This window comes from Euleptes europaea, chromosome 10 (genome assembly GCF_029931775.1).
Source record: "Euleptes europaea isolate rEulEur1 chromosome 10, rEulEur1.hap1, whole genome shotgun sequence".
NCBI classification, from domain to species: Eukaryota; Metazoa; Chordata; class Lepidosauria; order Squamata; family Sphaerodactylidae; genus Euleptes; species Euleptes europaea.
Genome location: NC_079321.1, coordinates 29872389 through 29892511, shown reverse-complemented (window position 1 = coordinate 29892511; position 20123 = coordinate 29872389). Strand labels below are relative to the sequence as shown.

Genomic DNA, 20123 nt, shown 5'->3' with positions numbered 1-20123 from the left:
CTGCTTGAGACCCTGGAGAGCCGCTGCTGGTCTGAGTAGACAATGCTGACTTTGATGGACCAAGGGCCTGATTCAGTATAAGGCGGCTTCATGTGTTCATGTGAACTGCAATAGCTTAAATTTTTATAATTAACATATTGCTGTAGCCCAGTGGTTCCCAAAGTGGGTAGTACTACCCCCTGGGGGGCAGTGGGATTATCGAGAGGAGAACTAAGAGGCAAGGGGGCAGCAGGGGGGCGCTAGAGGTGGACCCCTTCAAGTGTGTTGTTGGATAGAGTAGGGGGCACTGGGGTTGAGTTTGTGGAACCAAGGGGGTCGTGGCCCGAAACGTTTGTGGACCACTGCTGTAGCCTAATGATATAGTGATATGTCAACTACTGATTTTTTAAGCCCCCAAAATCCTACAGTGTTGTTGAGGAAAACAGAAGCCATGGGGGCAGGGTAAGGAAAGTGCAGGGTGAACATTTGCGTGGCCACTCTATTGACACTGTGAACATCTCTGTATTTGCAGTTGCAACAGAAGGAACCGAAAATCATCACCACCCTGTCGATGCATCCCAAAACAAGTGCAAAATACAACGTGGGTGAAAGCAAGGCAACGGAAGGAGTTTCTCTGGCTCCTGCTCGCCACCTCATATGCTGCAGACTGCCTGACAGCTGAGGGCATTTAGATAGCAGTTCACAGTGCAGTAAAGAAAAAGCTTACCTCACAGCCAAGCACCGCTGACATGGAGTCAGTTCTTCATCCTTTCGAAACATTCCTGTGGATGGGGGGAAATAATGGAGTGGAACCCATTAGTTCCCAAATTCATTTGGCAAATGAAGGACCAGGAGCATTTTTGTAGTCTCAAGGTATACTTCTTTTTAGAAGCATGCTTTTCAAAGTGATCAATCATGTCAACTGCAGTTGTATATACGGACAGATAAACAGCTGCAAAAATTTCCATATACTGCCACATTAAAATTTTAATCTTTATTAACAACTGTTTGGCAAGGTACAGAACAACTTAGTAAAACCAAAGCAGTGTTCAGACTCTGAATTTCTTGGGGACTGTGGTGCTTTGCATCTGAGTAAAACGTTCCCCCCACCACCACTTCAGCTAACTAAAGCCTCCCCAAGTTCAGCTCCTACGGAGTCAAGGCACTGTCGGGAGAAGTGTAGGGAGCAAAGTGGAAGGCGGGGAAGTCATCCCCAGCAACGGAAGTGCCATTCCATAACTGTAACAGCACCTTTGGATCCAAACATTCATTTGATAAGAGATAACTACGCTGTGCATTTAAAGTTCAGTTTGGGCTCTACAAGCACTATTTCCCAAAGGTCCTTCAATATACACACTGAAACTGAAGATTATTTCAAAAGCACAAAAGAGTCCCATGGTGCAGAGTGGTAAGCTGCAGTACTTCAGTCAAAAGCTCTGCTCAAGACCTGAAGTTTGATCCTGACGGAAGTTGGTTTCAGGTAACCAGCTCAAGGTCGACTCAGCCTTCCATCCTTCCGAGGTTGGTAAAATGAGTACCGTATATACTCGCGTATAAGCCGAGTTTTTCAGCCCAAAAAAAGGGCTGAAAAAGCCGGCCTCGGCTTATACGCGGGTCAATACGGTAGAGGGGGGAGGGAGGAGGGAGGGGGGAACTTACCGCCGCCATCTTTTCCAGGCCGGGAGCGGCCTCCAGAGCCCCCCTGCGGCCGCAGGGAGGGCGCTCCGCCGCCCCCGCCGCCTTCTCCTGGCCGGGAGAGGCCTCTAGAGGCCTGCTGCGGCCGCGGGGAGGGCGCTCTGCCCCCCCCCGCCGCCTTCTCCCGGCCGGGAGAGGCCTCTAGAGGCCTGCTGCGGCCGCGGGGAGGGCGCTCTGCCCCCCCCCCGCCGCCTTCTCCCGGCCGGGAGAGGCCTCTAGAGGCCCTCTGCGGCCGCGGGGAGGGCGCTCCGCCGCCCCCGCCGGATCCGCCGCTTCCCGCCGCCAGGAGCCCAGAAGGTAAGTCTTGGGGGGGAGGGGGTATAAGCCGACCCTCGGCTTATACGCGGGTGCCTAATTTTTCCCCATTTTTGGGGAGAAATTAGGCACCTCGGCTTATACGAGGGTCGGCTTATACACGGGTATATACGGTACCCAGCTTGATGGAGGTAAAGTGTAGACGACTGGGGAAGGCAATGGCAAACCACCCCGTAAACATAGTCTGCCTAGTAAATGTCAGGATGTGACGTCACCCCATGGGTCAGGAAGGACCCGGTGCTTCCACAGGGGACTACCTTTACCTTTTTTGCAGCACATTTAGGATAGGTAAAAAGTGTCCCTTGAGAGTTTCCCGGTTGTCATTCCTATGTGTTTATTTTCTTCATTTAATTAGCTATCACATAACATGCCACTCAGACAGGTTAGTAAATCCACACAAAAATTGCAGAAAGGCATAAAAAAATAAATATCACCACATCCCTTAATTTTTCAAGCTTGAAAAGAACATATTAAAATAACAATTCAGCTGGGTGAAAAAACTCTTACCATCATGAATTTCATAAGCCAAGCTTGTAATCTTCTGTGTAATTATCATCATCGGGCTATGGCAAAGGAAGAATAAAGAAAAACTTCAAAAGCAGAAAATTCAGATTTCACATTTTGAAAAGACTTTCTTATGAGAAGATAAGCTTAACCAGAATGACACTTTTCTTCTACTTTTTTTTTTGAACTTCAATTCTATCATTGCTAGCAGTGTTTTGCGCAGGCAGACAACACGTACACAAGCAGGCATTCTGGGAAAATAAACTATTGGTTTTAATATCCATACTAAGACAGCAACTGAAAAAAATATTGCATTGTTATATTTGTCTTTTAACTAAGGGTACAATATTTGATTAAGGAGAGGGTCAAATTTTGAATAGGCATGGCTTAAAGTCAAGGACTGTTTCATTTTTAGGCAACATTTTGCTTTTGGTCTGTGACAGCAGGATACAGGTAACGTTAAAAGAACATTAACAACTCGTGCAATATATATATATATATATATATATATATATATATATATATATATATATATATATATATATATATTAAGCATTCTCAAAATTTTCTCCAAAGGCAGAGCTGTTTACCAAGGAAAGGTATCAGAAAGTAAGGACTGCCCCTGATAAACAGGCACCACCGAAATAACTATATTTTCTCCTATTCAAATATGTAAATTCAACCACTTATTTGCATATGAGTATATTAGTGACTTTGAAAAACTGAACTTATTTTAAAGTAATAAAAGTAATTACTGTCTTTGTGCAGTCAGCCTGTAGGGAGTAGATTGGTTTTCCTGCACAGTACTGAAAATATTGTTTGCTGCCTTTTAGACACAGGGGTAATGATAATAGCAGAGAATGCAATATAACCAAGATTCATCAGCTCCCAGGAGAACACCACTCCCTGATTACACAATTCAAAGTAGAAAAATAACACACACTTTTTACAACACAAATTTATTTTAATAAGCTTTTGGTATTGTTATTTATTTTAATAATTATTTGGTATTATTTCAAAGATGACTGGCTGAAGATGCTCCAATTTTAAAATTTCTTAAGATGTTTTAATGCAAATTGTCAGCTCCCCAGTTTAATCCACATTGCTGTTCACTTTCCCAGTACTCAAAGTTAATTGAGCCCATCAATTACTACACAGCCAGCCACTAATATCTCTACCCTAGTATGTTTCCAGTTTTACTACTCTTTATGCCAACTGATCTTAAACTACTTAAGTTTCTCTCATCCAGTTATCTTTTAAAAAAATATCTCATTAAATATACTCCTGTGTCTAGCCTCTAGAACACAAATGAGCAATTATTATTAAAATATTTATATACTGCTTCTCTGCATTCATGCTTGAAGCAGGTCACAGCATGCTAAATCCATAATAAATTCTTAAATCAACTAAAACCAAAAACAATCTTTAAAATATACTGCAGCACAAAAATTAAAGCTGCAACAGCAGCAAAAACCTGGAGACCCCAACTCATAAGCTCGCTAGCTCCCGCCAAGGGGTATTATATCCAAAAGAGTCTTTCTGCATGTGGAAAGCATCTTCCAGTCGCTAGAAATCAATTTCATATCTCATACTAGAGGACTGCTCAAAGAAGACTATATCCAAACATGTTCTTCTGGTTGTACCAGTGGAATCATGAGGACTGTTTTAAATATTGTGGCACAGCATAACTCTCCCACAGAATCCTTTGTGCTAGTAGGTCATTTCTGCCAGCCATTGGGAATGTAACTCAATACAGTTATTCCTGAACTGCAGGAGTTGTATTGACTTTGGCATGTAGTAAATGCATTTAAAGGCCAACTAGCATGTCAAGAACTTTAAGAATAGAATAGAAATTTTATTACAGTCAATGACCAGCACTAATAAAATAGGTAAGTTACCAATTTACAGTCGTCTAAAAAAACATCTGAATAAAACATGCTGGTTCATTAGTTAGTAAAATGAATGAACCACTTGGTAAGAAAAGGAAAGCACATATAACTGTTTGCCTTCATTTTCAAAACTGCTGGTTAGCACAGCCTCTCCTCCGTCGTATGTCAATTGCAGCGGCACAGAATCTAGCAACTGAACACATTATATCTGAGTTGACATCTTGTAGCAGGGATGACATATGGAACTGTCCATACTGGCTGGAAGATTTATGAATTAGTGGTGAGATGAACCTTTCTCTGATAGCTGTATAATATTGACAATGAAAAAGAACATGTTCAAGCGTTTCTATATATCCAGAACCACAGGGGCATTTTCTCTCCTCATATGGCATCTTTCTGTAGCGGCCTTCCTGGATGGCTGACGGGAGGGCTTGGCATCTGGCCAGGGTGAAAGCTCTTCGATGATTTGGAATTTCAAGTCTTCTTAGATACTCCATGGGAGTAGTAAGGTATCTGCAGGGTTCACTAATAATGAAGTTTGGTGTTATGGTAAGATCTGTTTGACGCTCTGTGTCGATTATACGTTGTTTAATTGTTGCCTTAGCCAGATCATAGCCCATGTGGGTTAGTACCTGCGGTGTAAAGCCGAATGTAGACATTTTATCTATCACCGCTCATTTCCATGAGGATTGGAAATCATCTTTAATAATTAAAGGAGCAAGGCCTCGAGGTTGGCAGGATAGCCTGAGCCAGGCGTTAATTGCAGCCATCCATATTCTGGCCTCAACTCGTGTAAGGCCAGTTTCAAGGCGTAAAGTGGCATTGGAAACGTATTTTGGGACTTGCAAGGCTGATCTCAGGAACTTAGATTGCACACGTTCTATCAATGATATATTACCACAAGGTCCTAGTTGTGTGCCATAAAGAAGCTGAGCAATCGACTTGACTTCAAACAATTTGAGGGCAGCCGGGATGTAGTGGCCACCTTTGGACCTGAGGTATTTTAATATGACAGCTGCACTTCTTTGTGCATTCCCAGCTGCATAGTCACTATGGGCTTTTCTACTTCCAGAGGAATGGAAGATTACTCCCAGATACTTGAAGCAGTTGACCTGTTCTATATTGTGGCCCTCAATGTTCCATGATAGTAGCTTGGGTCTCCTGGCAAATGCCAGAATGTTAGTTTTTAGGTAGTTAAGTTGTAAATTGCCCTCCTTGGAATATGTTACTACTGCATCCATGGCTCTTCTAAGTCTTATTGGTGTTCTTGATATGATTGCTGCATCGTCAGCATACAGCAGCACTGAGATATGCTTCCCTGCCAGTTTGGGGGGATGAAAGTCCATATTACAAAGCTGTGGTACCATATCATTAATGTATAGGTTAAATAAGAGTGGAGCCAGTATGCTAATATTCTTGGTCATATTTCCTAATTATAATGAAAGATTTCTTGCCATTTCAATTTCCCTTTTCTACCACAGGGCTCCATGCCACACCCCACAGGAATATCTTTTTGGGAGGTGCAGGGAACCGCTATGGAAGGAGGAGACAGGAAAGTTTAATTTTGCAAGCAGAGTGCTACTTGTGGTTCTTTGGATCCAAACCTGGGGCAACATTTATACTTCCTTCCTTTAACCTTTAGCAGTGGATTTCCCCCCGATGCACACTTAAGTGAGATATATACCGTGCTTTTTATTTATTAATCTTTAAGTGCCAGTACTCATATATAAGGTTGTGCCAATTTCCACCATTTCCTGCATCCCTCTGTAGAACCCCTCTAGCTTATTACTGAGTAGCCCACTCTTTAGCTAGCTGAATGGGGCAGGCTGGTACATGAGATCAGGACTTGGGAGAGCCCTGAAAAAAGGTAGGACAGGTGAGTACCATCACACACAAACTCACACACACATATATATATACATATAATATATGTAAAGAGTTCTGCAGGGCCTGTAAGACAGAGCTATTCCACCAGGCCTGTAACTGAGGACAGCCACAGGTGCTATCAGTGCTGGCTTCCCTACTTCTCTCCCCCTCTTTTTTGGTATTCAGTGCAATAGTGCTAGAGGGGGTTGGGCCTGCCTGCTTGCTTGACACAGCAGGTGCTGCATGCATTACATAGATGGCAATCTATGGTTTTTAGTGATTTGACAATTTGTTTTATTTACTGTTTTAAGTGTTTTAATGAGATAAATGTGTATGTGTAATGGGGTTTTTACTGTTGATACCTGCCCTGAGCCTGGCCTTGGCTGGGGAGGAAGGGCTAGAATTTTTAAAAAATAAATAAATATCCATATATAACATATATACACACACATATACATTTACACACACACACATGTATATGTATCGTCTAACAATTTCTTGACCAAACTTAGTCAGACCAGGAGTATCTCTGCCCCATTCATTTTTGTCACATATTAGATTTTCCTTAGGTTATATTTTAGTTCTGATAACAGTGTTTCATTTATGATGCAGGAGTTTAATGACAGCATGACAACACACAAACATACTTAGTATCTGGGCGACATAGTACTGTCAAAAATCTTTTACGTTCACCTCAACTCGGTTGCATTATCCATGTCCATACCCATCTATCATGACATTCCACCTTTATTTCAAGCTCCAACAGGAATGCTATCTTTTACCACTATTCCTTTCCCTAGATTTAACTGCCATTAGCTATTAGTCTGCCATTTCACACATTGAAAAAAGAGGGAAATGAAGATTAATTTGTTCTTTTTTACTACTGTTCAATTATCAGTTGTCTCTGGCAGCATGTGAAGTGAGAGAGCACTGTAAAAATCAAAGTGTGACACCAATCAAACAGTTGCTGTGTCATTAGCTTACAACAATACCCTGGAATGGAATTGTTTCAGAATCTAGTGCCAACTCTCCAATAGTTGGGGAAGACAGGAGATGGGCGTGTCATACAGAAATCTCCACACGCAAAAGCTGGTAACTGTATTGGTCCAGAGCAAAATCCAAAACCAATATCTACTCAGATCCTTAGAATTAAAAAGCAGGGTTATGTGGAACAGGATATGAGGTATCTGTGGGTAGATAGTGGGATGGGAGCACATTTCACACAGGTTTTCCTGATGAAGGAATTATTCCATGCTCCCCTGTAGCACCTTCATACTTCACAGGAGTGATTCTTCCCTGCACAGATGCACTACCCATGGGTGGATGGATCACTCTGGAGCTAATTGTAAGCAGCTGGACTCCTCCTCCCACTAAGGGGTGCCACAAAGGCACGGGGGCCAAAGACTGGCATAAGAGCAAGACACTGCTCCCCACAAACTGGATGCCTCTCAGAGAGTTTTGGGATCCATCTTGTGTGTCAAGCTTGGGCAGGAAGGTGGTTAGCCCCACGGTGTACCTGGCTGAACAATGGGGCCAGCTAATCCCCACTGTGTCACCCTAAGGTGATTTAATCAGTGCTTTGAGCAGACCATTGTTTATCCTATCCGCACCCATCCCAGCAATCAGTCAGTATTCAAGAGAATAATTAGTTCAGGCATTCTCTTGGGTCCTGATGACTCAACAAGCCTCTCCTACCTTATTGTTGGAACCTCGGAGAAGCAATCAATTCTTTGTCTCTGGCTTTCCTGCCAGCTTACTTCATACCGCCTCAGGACCCATTTTGGGATATAAACATTGGTCCTTTGGCCATTCATACATAGTGTGTGTGCCTTGGATTCGTGCACGTACCCCCACTTACGGGGGGCTCTTCCTTTTGCTCCTGGAAATGCTGGTTGTTTTCCTCTTCAGTGCTGCTTTCCCTGGATGTCCCTTCAAGATTGGTAACTATCACCCATCCCTGAAACCCTATCCAACTTCCTCCCCTTTCTCTTAGTCAGCTTTTGTATGCTTCGTGTGTGCATGCTCATTGCTTGAGTTACATTTCTTAGCTCCTTTCAACTGTACAACTGCTTGCTCTTTTAAGAGTTTTTACCCTGGATTATCTTGGTATACATAGGTTATCAATCCCAGTTACCCCTTCTCGCTCTATGTTTCCAGTAATTCCCCCAAACTAAAGTGGAAACTGCCTACTTAGGGTAACACCCCTGCTATCAGAAAAAAATAATCATAGGAACTAATTACATCTTTCAATTATTCATATATCTATGAATTACTAGGAAGTTTATTTAATTCTATCATAGTTAGCAGCAAAAATAACTTGCGTTACAGGAAATATATTACTTATTCTTACCCAGAAAAATCAGCAGAGTACTGTCCATAGTCAAAGATATAGACTCTAGAAATTTGGCACACAGTGAGGTATCCCAAAGCAAAAACAAAACAATATCTGAAAAGGAAAAAAAAAATGATCTATGATATATGCCCAGTCATTCTTATAAACTTGGATGAATTATTTAAAGACATTAAAATCATACTTTTCCAAATAATTACCAAGACTGTATGCATTTAGTTTATAATCCTATTTTAATACATTGTAGATATAATGCGTGTTTTGCTTTCAGTTAAGTAGCTTTAGGATTGTAGGTATGCAGCCCAAAGTAATGGCCATACTCCTTACTGTGCTTGGAAGCAAGACCACCAGTCTCAATGGCCTTATATATAAACCTATCTAGATTTAAGTGCATATTAAACATTGAAATGTTAGTTACAGTACTAAGCCAATTACATTCTTCATGCACATTGTCTGAATGGTTCCAGTCTCAAATAAAAAGTCCATGTTTTGAAAAAAGTATTTACTTTCAATTTGCGTTTTTTTGGAAATGAGAATAGTTTATTGGTTTCACATAAGTGCAGTATTTTAAACCACTTATAGCTAGCTGTTATAGTCCTTTGCATGAACTCAGTGAAAATACTGTAAATCAGTTTTTTTTTCCCTTGGGATTTATTTATATTTAAACTTATATCCCGCCCCCCACCACCACCAGCCTAGGCCGGGCTCGGAGAAGCTTACGTCATTAAAACCACTATACAACCCTCAGTCAGTGTTAATATATAACAATATTTATCATTGAAACCATAAATCTTAAATCTAATTTCCAGATGGAGCATAATTTATAGCAAGCAGCCAGCCCAGAGGGGAATGGTCAGGATCCCCAATCAGCCCACCCAGTTAACATGCAGAGAAAGAGGGGGAGGGAAAGGGAAAGGAGGCCAGCTACAATGGAAACCATTGCTGCCCTCAACTATAGGCCTGGTGGAACATCTCAGTTTCACAGGCCCTACTGAACTCAACTGCATCAGGCCCCGCAGGGCCCTGGTCTCACTAGATAGAGAGTTCCACCAGCCTGGAGCCAGGGCAGAAAAGGCTCTGGCTGAGGACAGCCAGTCAATTTTCAGTCCCACAGATAAGATGTAGGGCTTTAAAGGTTAATACCAACACCTTGAACTTGATCCGGTACTCCACCTGAAGCCAGTGCAGTTGCTGGGGCACCAGTTGGATATGTGCTTTCAGCAGGGTCCCTGTAAAGATCCTCGCTGCTGCATTCTGGATCAGCTGGAGTTCCCACAGCAGTCTCAAGGACAGCCCCACATAGAGTGAATTACAGAAGAGTAGCCTGGAAGTGACCGTTGCATGGATCACTATGGCTAGGTCAAGGCGGGAGAGGTATGGCACCAGCTGCCTCACCTGGCAAAGATGGTAAAAGGCCGCCTTGGCTACGGCTGAGACCTGGGCCTCCACTGAGAAGGGGCATCCAGAATTACACCCAGGCACTTGACGGTGGATGCAGGTGTCAGCTGAACATCATCAAGAGCTGGGACCTGGCGTACAACGTTCGACCCTCCCTGGCCCAGCCACAGGACTTCCGTCTTCGATGGATTTAATTTTAGTCGGCTCTATCTCAACCATTTCATCACGGCTTCCATGCACCTGGCCAGTATGTCCGGGGCGGTGTCTGGCTGGCCATCCCAACAGGTAAAGCTGGGTGTCTTCAGTGTACTGGTGAAAACCCAGTCCAAAACACCAGACTAGCTGCATAAGGGGGCGCATGTGGGGGACCCACAGGGACTTGCACGGGGCATCTCATTACCCCTCCTCCACTATTTTCTCATTCCCTTCCTTGAAATCCCCCATAGCCTCTCCCTTTCCTGCTTCCTTCTCTCCTTTCCACCCATCAGCCAACCTTCTTGTATTTGCTCCTGTCTTCAGCTTTCCCTCCTTCCCTTCCCAGGCAGCCTCTCTCTGGGACAACCTGGGCCATGTTGCATGGTGCCAGGTACAGCTGCATGATGGGGTATCTGCAAGGACTAGTGAGGGATGCCTCTTTTCCCTGTACCCCCTTCCCCAAACTATTTCCTCTTTCCCTCCTTCTGGCAACCCTCATATCCTCACCTTTCACTGCTTTCTTTTCTCCTTCCCACCCACCAACTTACCTTTTATCTGATCTGCATCATCAGCTTTATTTATCATTTACTTACTTCATTTATACCCTCTATCTGGACCCAGACCCTTTCATCATTCTCTTCTACTCCATTTTATTCTCACAAAACCCCTGCAAGGTAAGTTAAGCTAAGAGAGAATAACTTGCCCAAGGCTACACAGTGAGCTTCTACAGCAGAATGCGGACTCAAACCTGAGTCTCTCAGATCCTAGTCTGACATTCTAACCACTACACCACGCTGGCTTTCATGGGATTTCTGCTGTTGAACAGTAGCAAGCAACCACAACAGTATTGCCAGCCTACAAACCTTGGTTTCTGTCAGTAAAAGGTAGGGGAGGGACAGAGCCCTTTCCAGGGCTGTTTTGGCCTTTGATGGGAGGGCTCATCAGGGCCAGGCTCAGCAACAACACAGGGCAATTTGATATCATGTGGTTTGCATGACTCACCCAGGACTGGCAGCTTGTTACTTGATGTAGCACAGCTGCTACACCTTTCAGATGCTCCCTCTCTCTAGCAACAGTAACTCCTTCTGCATTCTCTTCTCATCTCTTCCCCCCCCCCCCCACAATCTTGGGAGAGAAATGCTAGGAATGCACTACCATTGGTGCAGAATACATGACGAGAATTTCCCTTTTGCACAGCAAAGCACACTGATTGAAACAATACCAGCAAGAAAGTTTTTAAACATCCCAGATACTCAGTAATGTCCACCACCAGTACAGCTGACTGAGACTCGTTGACCAGACCGAAGTGTTCCTGTGCTGCCCAAGTTAGCGCAACAGGGAAGAATGAGCAGAAACTCAAAGTATTATGAATAGTAAAATAAGGTCTCATGGTTGAAGCCCTAGACGCTGTCATGAGCAGGCACAGCAGCATACAGGGATATCGGGAACCACAATGCCAGGTATACCCAAGCAGCAGGGAGGAGCGTTCCTCCAACTTAACAACATAGATACAAAATACAAATATTCTATAAAACAATTTAATACACTGGCACTCTGGCATGATGATGAGAGAAGCTGATAGCAGGCCCAGTAAGATTGTCTCAGTGGAATGCCTGAAGGAATAATTCCATTTTACAGGCCCTGAGGAACCTAGACAGGTCCCACTCGGCAAAAGTATCTTCAGACAGAGCATTCCACCAGGTTGGGAATACAATTTAAAAAGCCCTTGTTCTGGTTGAGGTTAAATGAGCTACCGGAAGGCCAAGCACCACCAGAAGTCCTTGTAAAGAGGAGGGGGGTCCTCTAGGGAGGGGGGGTGCTTTTAGGGCTTTAAATACTATCCAAGATTATCCTACTGTAAGGGTAGAAGCATTGATGATTTTTGCAACTAAGCATGCTACTCATAGCAGCCCAAGGACTAAATTTATCACAACAGAGCTGTTACTTGAAAAGATTGTTACTAAGTTAGGATATACTTCTTATATGGTGCCATCATCTGCAGCATCCACTGCTAAAGCTGACATTTTCACATCTTTATGTGTACATGAATAGAATGTTCAGATTTCTGTAAACAAGAAAGATGGATCACCACTTGTCACCTAGAGCTTCCAGCAAAATCTCACATCCAACTTATCACCAGTGATCAACAGCCTATTGCAGAGAGAGAGGTGCTTCTCTTGCAGGCCTTGAATGGTAGCCCTATTTCAGTTACATAAACAGCTATTCACCAGTAGCCATGGACCATCTAATAGACACAGGGACCAGGCTCCAGAACTATGACAACAGCTGCCATGTTTGCTCTGCTAACCACTATTACAAAACCTATCTTTACCAGCAGTTCATTCACCATTTCATCCTTAAATGTCATCCTCTGCCAACAATACTGCTACTTTACAGGATTCATGTCAGTCCATATACATGAGTCTGACATTAAAAACTGCTAATTTTAGCAGTCATTAGGAGTGCATTACAGTCCTTTAGAATACTCTGCTGCTGAAGTAACCACACCTCAACAGAAACTCTTTAAAGAAACCTGGATGAAAATACTGAACTAGAATTTATCAGCAAATTTTATTCTATTCCATTTGGATGTAACTGGATTTATTAGTTTCTCTGCAATTTTAAGGATCAAATTAGGGTAGCACAGCTAGAAAGATGGTACAAGTTGAGTATCCCTTATCCGGACTGCTTGGGACCAGAAGGGGCCCGTATTTTGGATCTTTCCATATATTGGAATATTTTGGAATTTTTGCACATACATAATGAGATAACTTGGGGATGGGACCCAAATTCATGTATGTTTTATATACACTTTATACATATAGCCTGAATGTAATTTTAAACAATACTTTTAATAATATTGTGTAAACTGAACCATCAGAAGGCAAACGTGTAACTATCTCACCAGAATACTTGTATCAGCAACAACAGCAACAACAAACAAAACTAACAATGGCAGGCTTTCAGTCCCCACTTGCAATGAGGCAGTGTCCACTGAATTTTATTTTTGTAGGTGAGAGGAAACATTGAAAGCACGAAAGGGTCCGGTTTTCAGGTCAGTCAGAATATGGGAGACTTTACCTGTAATATCAATTCCTAGTTGTGAAAGGGTCACTGTTCTCATCACATACACATTTTGGCTCTACATAAAAATGTCACAGACCTACCTGCAGCCTTTTGTATTTTATGGCCTTTTCACCCCAATGTTTACACCTTTGTGTATACAGGAAGGATGATTCCTTTGGCTACTATTAACACGTATTTTAAACACATTATCTACTCCTTGTATCAATGTATCCCAATTTTCTTCTTTCCCATCCACCAAACCGGAAGGTTTCAAGTTTAGAATAATAACTTTTCAGATTAGTTTTACAGTTGTATCAAAAAATTACTGATTTGGGTATACTATTAGAAATACATAGATAAATAATCATGAAATTATTGCGAGGTGAACTATCTCCAGTTTCATTAGGGCATTTCTTTGTTGCAGTGTTTGCATTTTGCACGCATGCCTGCCTTACCCATAAATAGAGGAACTTCATTAAAATATTCCCAAACTGGGTCCTCTTTTATGGCCTGCTGCCACTATAGATAGGGTTGCCAAGTGCCTGGTGATAGCAGACAAAATCCCGCCAATCCACCCCGCTGAGGTTCGGCAGCAACACGTGCATGCACACATGCACACCGCACCCATGTCACTTCTGGGTTTACCCAGAAGCGACACGAACATTTGAGCAACCTCCGCTGAAACTTTATGAAAACCATAGAGTTTTGGCGGAGATCGCTAGAGCATCTGCGTCGCTTCCGGGTAAACCCGGAAGTGACATAGGTGCAGCATGGGGAATGCGCACACGCATCATGCCAGGCGAGCGCACACATCGCATGTCCTAGCCAAGCCCCTGAAAAGCTCCCGCCGGTGGAGCTAAGGGACCTGGCAACCCTAATTATAGATTTTCTCCTCCAGGGAGAGAATAATATGATAAACCTCAGGCTATACACACAAAGATCCCAACACTTGTGGGGTATTCTGCTCAAAAGGTTTCCCTTTCATTTCTACTACTTGCCTCTCCCTCCTCACATTTAGCTCCTTGTGCAGATCTATTCCACCCCAAACAATCTTCTATTCATTGAACTTATTGAAACTTAGCACTTAAGAGGTAAGGGGCTGATTCTGCGTACATAGATTTGCACAGGAACAATGGGATTACGGTCTTTTTCTCAACTCTGAATGTTTATTTTTTAAATATTTTTGCTGTGAAGAAGAGGCATGTTATCTCTGCAGACACAAATTCACATTTTTGAGAACTGCAAAACAAAGCACCTGAGATATCTTCCAGATAGAAAAACTGCCAAAAATAATTTTACATAAACCCCTGGAAGAGCATGGCACAGTGAATGGATTAATGGAATTCATTTACCGAAAAATGTAAACATTGCATGAATATACAGAATCATGCTACATAATTAAAAACTAATCCTTATTTCATGATGAATAACCTTTGGACTATAATGTATTTTAAACAGAAAACTATCTTTAGATAGATTTTTCCTCAAAAATCTTTTTATTTTAAAAATCCAATTTAATTGTTTATCCTTTTTTTATTTGTATTTCTAAATAGTTGATTTTTATCCACTGTGCTAAATAACTGGGTTTAATTCTTCACAATACCTTAACATTTTGACTCATTGGTATAGTTCTTTGTACGTACAATGAATTTATAATAGCATCTTTTCATCAGCTAAATTCTGTATGCCAATTTCAAGCTAAAGTTTATCGTGAAACAAATTGAAGAACATGTAAAATGCAGTGCAGCAGCCAGGTATTGGCATAATGAATGCAGGGATATTGTTCTGTGTTCACTTAGATTAAGCTAAGTGTTCTCAGCCATTCTAATATACCAGTGATATTTCAAAGTCTTAACATTCTTGGCAAATGCAACATAGGCAATTCTGGACAAATGCTAGCTTCATTGCCAGTGGGCAATTATGTTATTTTTAGCATTTTGAATGCTATTAGAATAATATCCACTAGGTTTTCAACACCAAATTATTAAAATCAGACAGACATTAAAGACGCTCCAGTTATATATTCTGTCTGGAAGATTCTCCAGTCAATTATGAGAACAAGAGTTTGTCTTTTACACAAAGGCTAAGAATCATAATTTTTTAGGTTGATATTGATATGCACACTTTGAATGTAATGCCAGCCCGTTCCAGAAAGATATATTTAAACTAAATTCCTTGGAGGTGTAGTTTTACAACTCCAAACATGTTTCAGTAACATTCTGGTACCATAAGCACAGAGTCTACCTGTAATAAACCTTATAATACCTATCCGGGCTAATATGAAATCACTTTGTTTGTTAATGAAGGTTTGTGTGTGCATAATGTTTTACTAGTCCATTGAAGAAGGCCTGGTGGGCAAAACGCATCTGGCAAGTGGTTTTAGATTATCAACCCTGTATTTGTTGCTATAAGGGCTTGTTTTGAGTATATGCATGAGCACCTTGTAATAAATATATTTCATTGTTTAATTGTATTTTATTTCACCCAACCTTTTGGGTACCCAACATTTTTTTTTTAGTTTGGGTCATTTTCCTTCTGCTTTGTCCATAAAAATAGTGTTGCCAATTTACTGATGACTTCTATAGTACGCAGTTGCTCTGCTTCTCTCTCTTCAGTCCTTATCTATTCTCTGCCTCCTTTTCTCAAAACGACCATTGGACTGAACCACTCCTTGGGTTCTACCTTGACAATCTCCTTGAGTTATGTGCAATCCCAATCCTTTCCAAGCTTCTTGAATTTGATAAAGTGTATGATCAGTAATCTATGGATTAATTTTATGAAGACTGCTCCAGTAAGCAATCTGGATCTAAAAACATCAGCTTGCATCCTGCATTGATTTCCATAGCCACAAGGAGGGAGGATGACTTTTGCCAATCCTTCTACTCATGGGAGAACTCTAATTTTCCCTGATGTTATTCCTAGTGGTCCCTCCAAGGAGCAGCATTTTGTTCCTTGGTGGACATTTCAGGCTGTTGCACAAAGTGGGAGAATTGGCAAAAATTGGCATGGAAATCAAAGTGGAATCCAACCCACCATATAAGCATCCTTTTAATTTTTCTGGGTCTATTTCTATAGCGTCTTCATAACAAAACTACAGATCTGAAGCTGTTTCTCATACTGAAATAAACAGTCTTTAAGGCGCCACTGGACTTCGGTTTTAATTTGCTACAACAGACTAACACAACAACCCCTTTGCAATCATTATACTTATACCTGCAGTTCAGATTACATTTACCAGAGTGTGACATTATTCCAGTACTTGACTGTTGAAATGGTTCAGCTTTGAATGCTTTATTGAGTCTTTGGGTCAGTTTCTGTGCCCACAGTGTTCTGATAATGTATAAGACAATCCATATGCACCCACTTCTCAGAGCTAACAAACTGAGTGTAACAATTAAAAGCAGCATTGGGGAGCATTTTGGGCAGCAGCAGGAGGGACAAGCTAAGAAGTTTCTCCACGGACAGAAATCCTTCTGCCTGCAGAAATGCTCCACTGAATCCAAGCAGTGTGTCTCCCAGTGAAGACTAACTTGTTTTTAACATTTTCTCTAATTGTAATCATTTTCCTAAAATGTATAATTTACCACCTTTTAGCATTTTTCCATATGTTGGACAGAAGTTGATGTCACACTTCTAGCAGGCCTTGGCTACTTCTACATACCTCTATGTGCTTCTGTCTGGGGCTGCTATTACTGCTGAACCTTTGCTCTAAGGCTGGTTGTCTTTTAGCTTTTTTATTTTAACTGTAGGGCTTTTCTGATGCCCCCCGTCACTTCCTAGGCACTACGCTCCAATAATCTGGCTGTCTTTCTCCAGCTTCATGCAGCACACTATGCAACCCATTAAATGATTCACTTTCAGCTCCCCAAATCAGAAGTTAGGTCTTAAAACTTTAAATTGGTCATTTATGGGGCTATATGCTTTCTCCTGTATTTGTGAGTTCTAGTAAAGAAATTGTATCCTTCATACCTAACATTTCTGGGGAGTGCAATATTTACTTCAAATGAATTAATCATAAACTTGATCCTTCCTTATTGGATTGTCAAAATAAAAAAGAATACCTCTCTTGCTACTTCACCTGCAGGGTTTGCAACCTCCAGGTAATAGCTGCTATTACAACTGATTTCCAGCCGATAGAGATCAGTTCCCTGGAAAAAACGGCCGCCTTGGCAACTGGACTCTACGGCATTGAAGTCCCTCCCCAAACCCGGCCCTCCTCAGGCTCCACCCCCAAAACCTCCCACCAGTGGCAAAGAGGGACCTGGCAACCCTAGGTCAACTACTCATTAGGCATAAAGGTATTGCCATTTTCTTTGTACAGGAGTAGCTTTCGTAGTCCTGAGATAAGACTTTTTATACAAGTTAACTATTGGAAAAATAAATGAGATCTAATATTCACAGTTGCAGGCCAAGTCTGCAAAAAAAAACTGTTCTGGGTAACAGTTGTGCTGCAGAACAATCTACAATGACTCCCTTTCCACACAGCTCCCTCTCCCCGTTTGTTTTACCATGTAATACAAAAACCGATACTGACAATACTTGCTTCCGTTAGGACAGCGCTCTGAAAATAATAAACGGAAGATGGCATTTCAAATAATTAGCACCGGGGAAAATGAATTCAAGCACAACGTGCATAATAATAATCTGACACACAAACTTTACACAGTCGTTAGTATTCCCTTATCACAGCAGAATCTGCTGTAGCAATGAATATGGAAGCACACGGTTTATGAAAAACCCAGTTACAAGCAAGCAGATGCTCAGTACTGCAACTGTTATTAATAAACTGCATTAATTAAAATTCTTGTTTGTAGTAAATGATTTTGGCAATAAAACAGAAACATGCAAGGCTGTTCCTGACTATCCAGAAAGTCTAGAAAGTCCCATGAAGTCCAAAGCATATCTGGGAGTTGAATAACAATACGGTTTGTCAACAGAGCTATGACTGAATTATCAAATATACACAGAGTGTAAACTACAGTTCTTTATAAAAGGGTAATGTTTAACATTAAGAATCTGATATTACGAGTGAAAATGTAAGGAATGTGGCAGCTGATACCACTGCCCATTCTCTGAGAACTTTTATCTCAGCTGGAAAAGAGAGGGGGTCTCAAGGTTTCTTCAAGTTGCCTCCCCCCCTCCCCGAGGCTCCAGGAGCCAACCTATGAGATTTTGTCAGCTCTGGGCTGCTAAGAAGAAGCCCCACCACCTCACTGAGTGAGATATCATAAGACTGCCTGGCCTTGCTTTCTCTCTGTCTCCCTGGAAACTGACCCAATATATGACTTCAGCATCCCCTTCTGCAGCGTAGTCATCCTCTAGGACGATGGCTGCTGGTGCTTGCCCTCTCTCCCTCATTCCACCACCAAACGGAGGCATGGTCAGAACCCTTAGCAAGTGCCAGGAAAACACACAGCTCCAAAATGATCAACAGCTCAGTCGTAGGGGTGAGTCTGGAGTCACGCACTTGCTGAGTAGTGGCCTGCCCAACTGAGCAGGGGCAGTAGAAGACTCCAAACAGGTATTTTACTACTTTGAGGGAAGTATATGAAGGCCTCTGGCACCCTGCCAAGTAGTGGAGTTGATGCCTAGCTACTGCTGCCAAGGAAGTGTATGTGAGGGTTTGAGTGTCTCATATTTATGTGGGAAAGTAGTCTTGGTCCCTCTGCCACCCATTAATTCCCAGAAAACAGACATATTTTTTGACAGGGAGAAAAACACTACTTTCCAGGGTGCCCAAGGCTTCCTTCTTTTGCAGAGGCCACTTTTTCTGAGTATATACCTCGACAATATCTGCTATTTCCACCCACTCCCACTGGATGGATTTCCAAAAAAACAAAAACAAAAGCATCATCAAGTAGCTGAAGAAACAGAAGCAAGCAAATGTATTCGTACTCCACCTGAACCCACGGGAGTGCTACCAAACATCCACATGATTGAGAGGACACCAAAGACACATGGAATACTGCCGGAGAGATAGACAAGTGGAAATATGGCTACATATAAAACAGGGGTGTCCAATCTTTTGGCTTCCCTGGGCCACACTGGAAGAAGAAGAATTGTCTTGGCCCGCACATAAAATACACTAACTCTAATGATAGCTGATTCATAATGTTTTAAATAAGTTTACGATTTTGTGTTGGGCCGCATTCATAGCTGTCCTGGGCCACGTGCGGCCCGGGGGCCACAGTTTGGACATGCCTAATGTAAAACAAAAGCTGGGAAATACTCAATGGAACACGTGTACAATGTCACTTCTATTTCAGCTCTTATTCTGGGTAATTTATAGCTGGGCGTCATAGCCAACCTCTAAACAAAACTAGTGTGCATTGTACGCAACTTGCCTAAAGGTTCTTGATCTTGGGACTTTTCAGGACTCGTTGCCCAATCAGATTTTTGAAAAGCTGCCCCGAACTGGAGAATCAAACCTCTAATAATTACTTTAAAAGAATTAACTGGCATTCAATAGTTTAGATTAAAGCTGCCCTAATATTACAGAAAGTATGTAAAGAAGAAATTATCTGCACAGTTGGCATGGAGGGAAACAAAGACTTGCCAGCTTTGACTCATTTTTCCAAAGTGCAGCAGAGGAAGGGCTGAATATTGCTGAACAAAACTATTTAGACTTATTTGACAAATGTTTTGATTTTCTAGGAAAGGACCTTATGAAACACTCAGGTAATATACAGTAATCCATTTTGTGTTGCAAAACAGTTCAATTAGACAGCCTATAAATAAAAACCAAGTGATTCACTTGAAGCCATTGCAAAACTTGTGCAGAGGAAAAACAAAACACAGGGACCACAAGAAAAAGTGATTTAAAGATATTTGTACATATCCTCATTTCTGATCAAAACAAAAGATCC

General features: G+C 41.9%; 1 protein-coding gene across 1 annotated transcript in view; it reads right to left on the bottom strand.

The window, feature by feature from the left end:
* MBOAT2 (membrane bound O-acyltransferase domain containing 2) overlaps nucleotides 1-20123 on the bottom strand; it is a 101427-nt gene that overhangs the window by 30340 nt on the left and 50964 nt on the right. Inside the window, exons 4-6 of the mRNA XM_056856366.1 lie at nucleotides 8599-8694; nucleotides 2497-2552; nucleotides 707-761 (exon numbers count right to left, since the gene is read on the bottom strand). Coding sequence (XP_056712344.1) covers nucleotides 707-761; nucleotides 2497-2552; nucleotides 8599-8694 — 207 coding nt within the window. The remainder of the gene's footprint in view (nucleotides 1-706; nucleotides 762-2496; nucleotides 2553-8598; nucleotides 8695-20123) is intronic.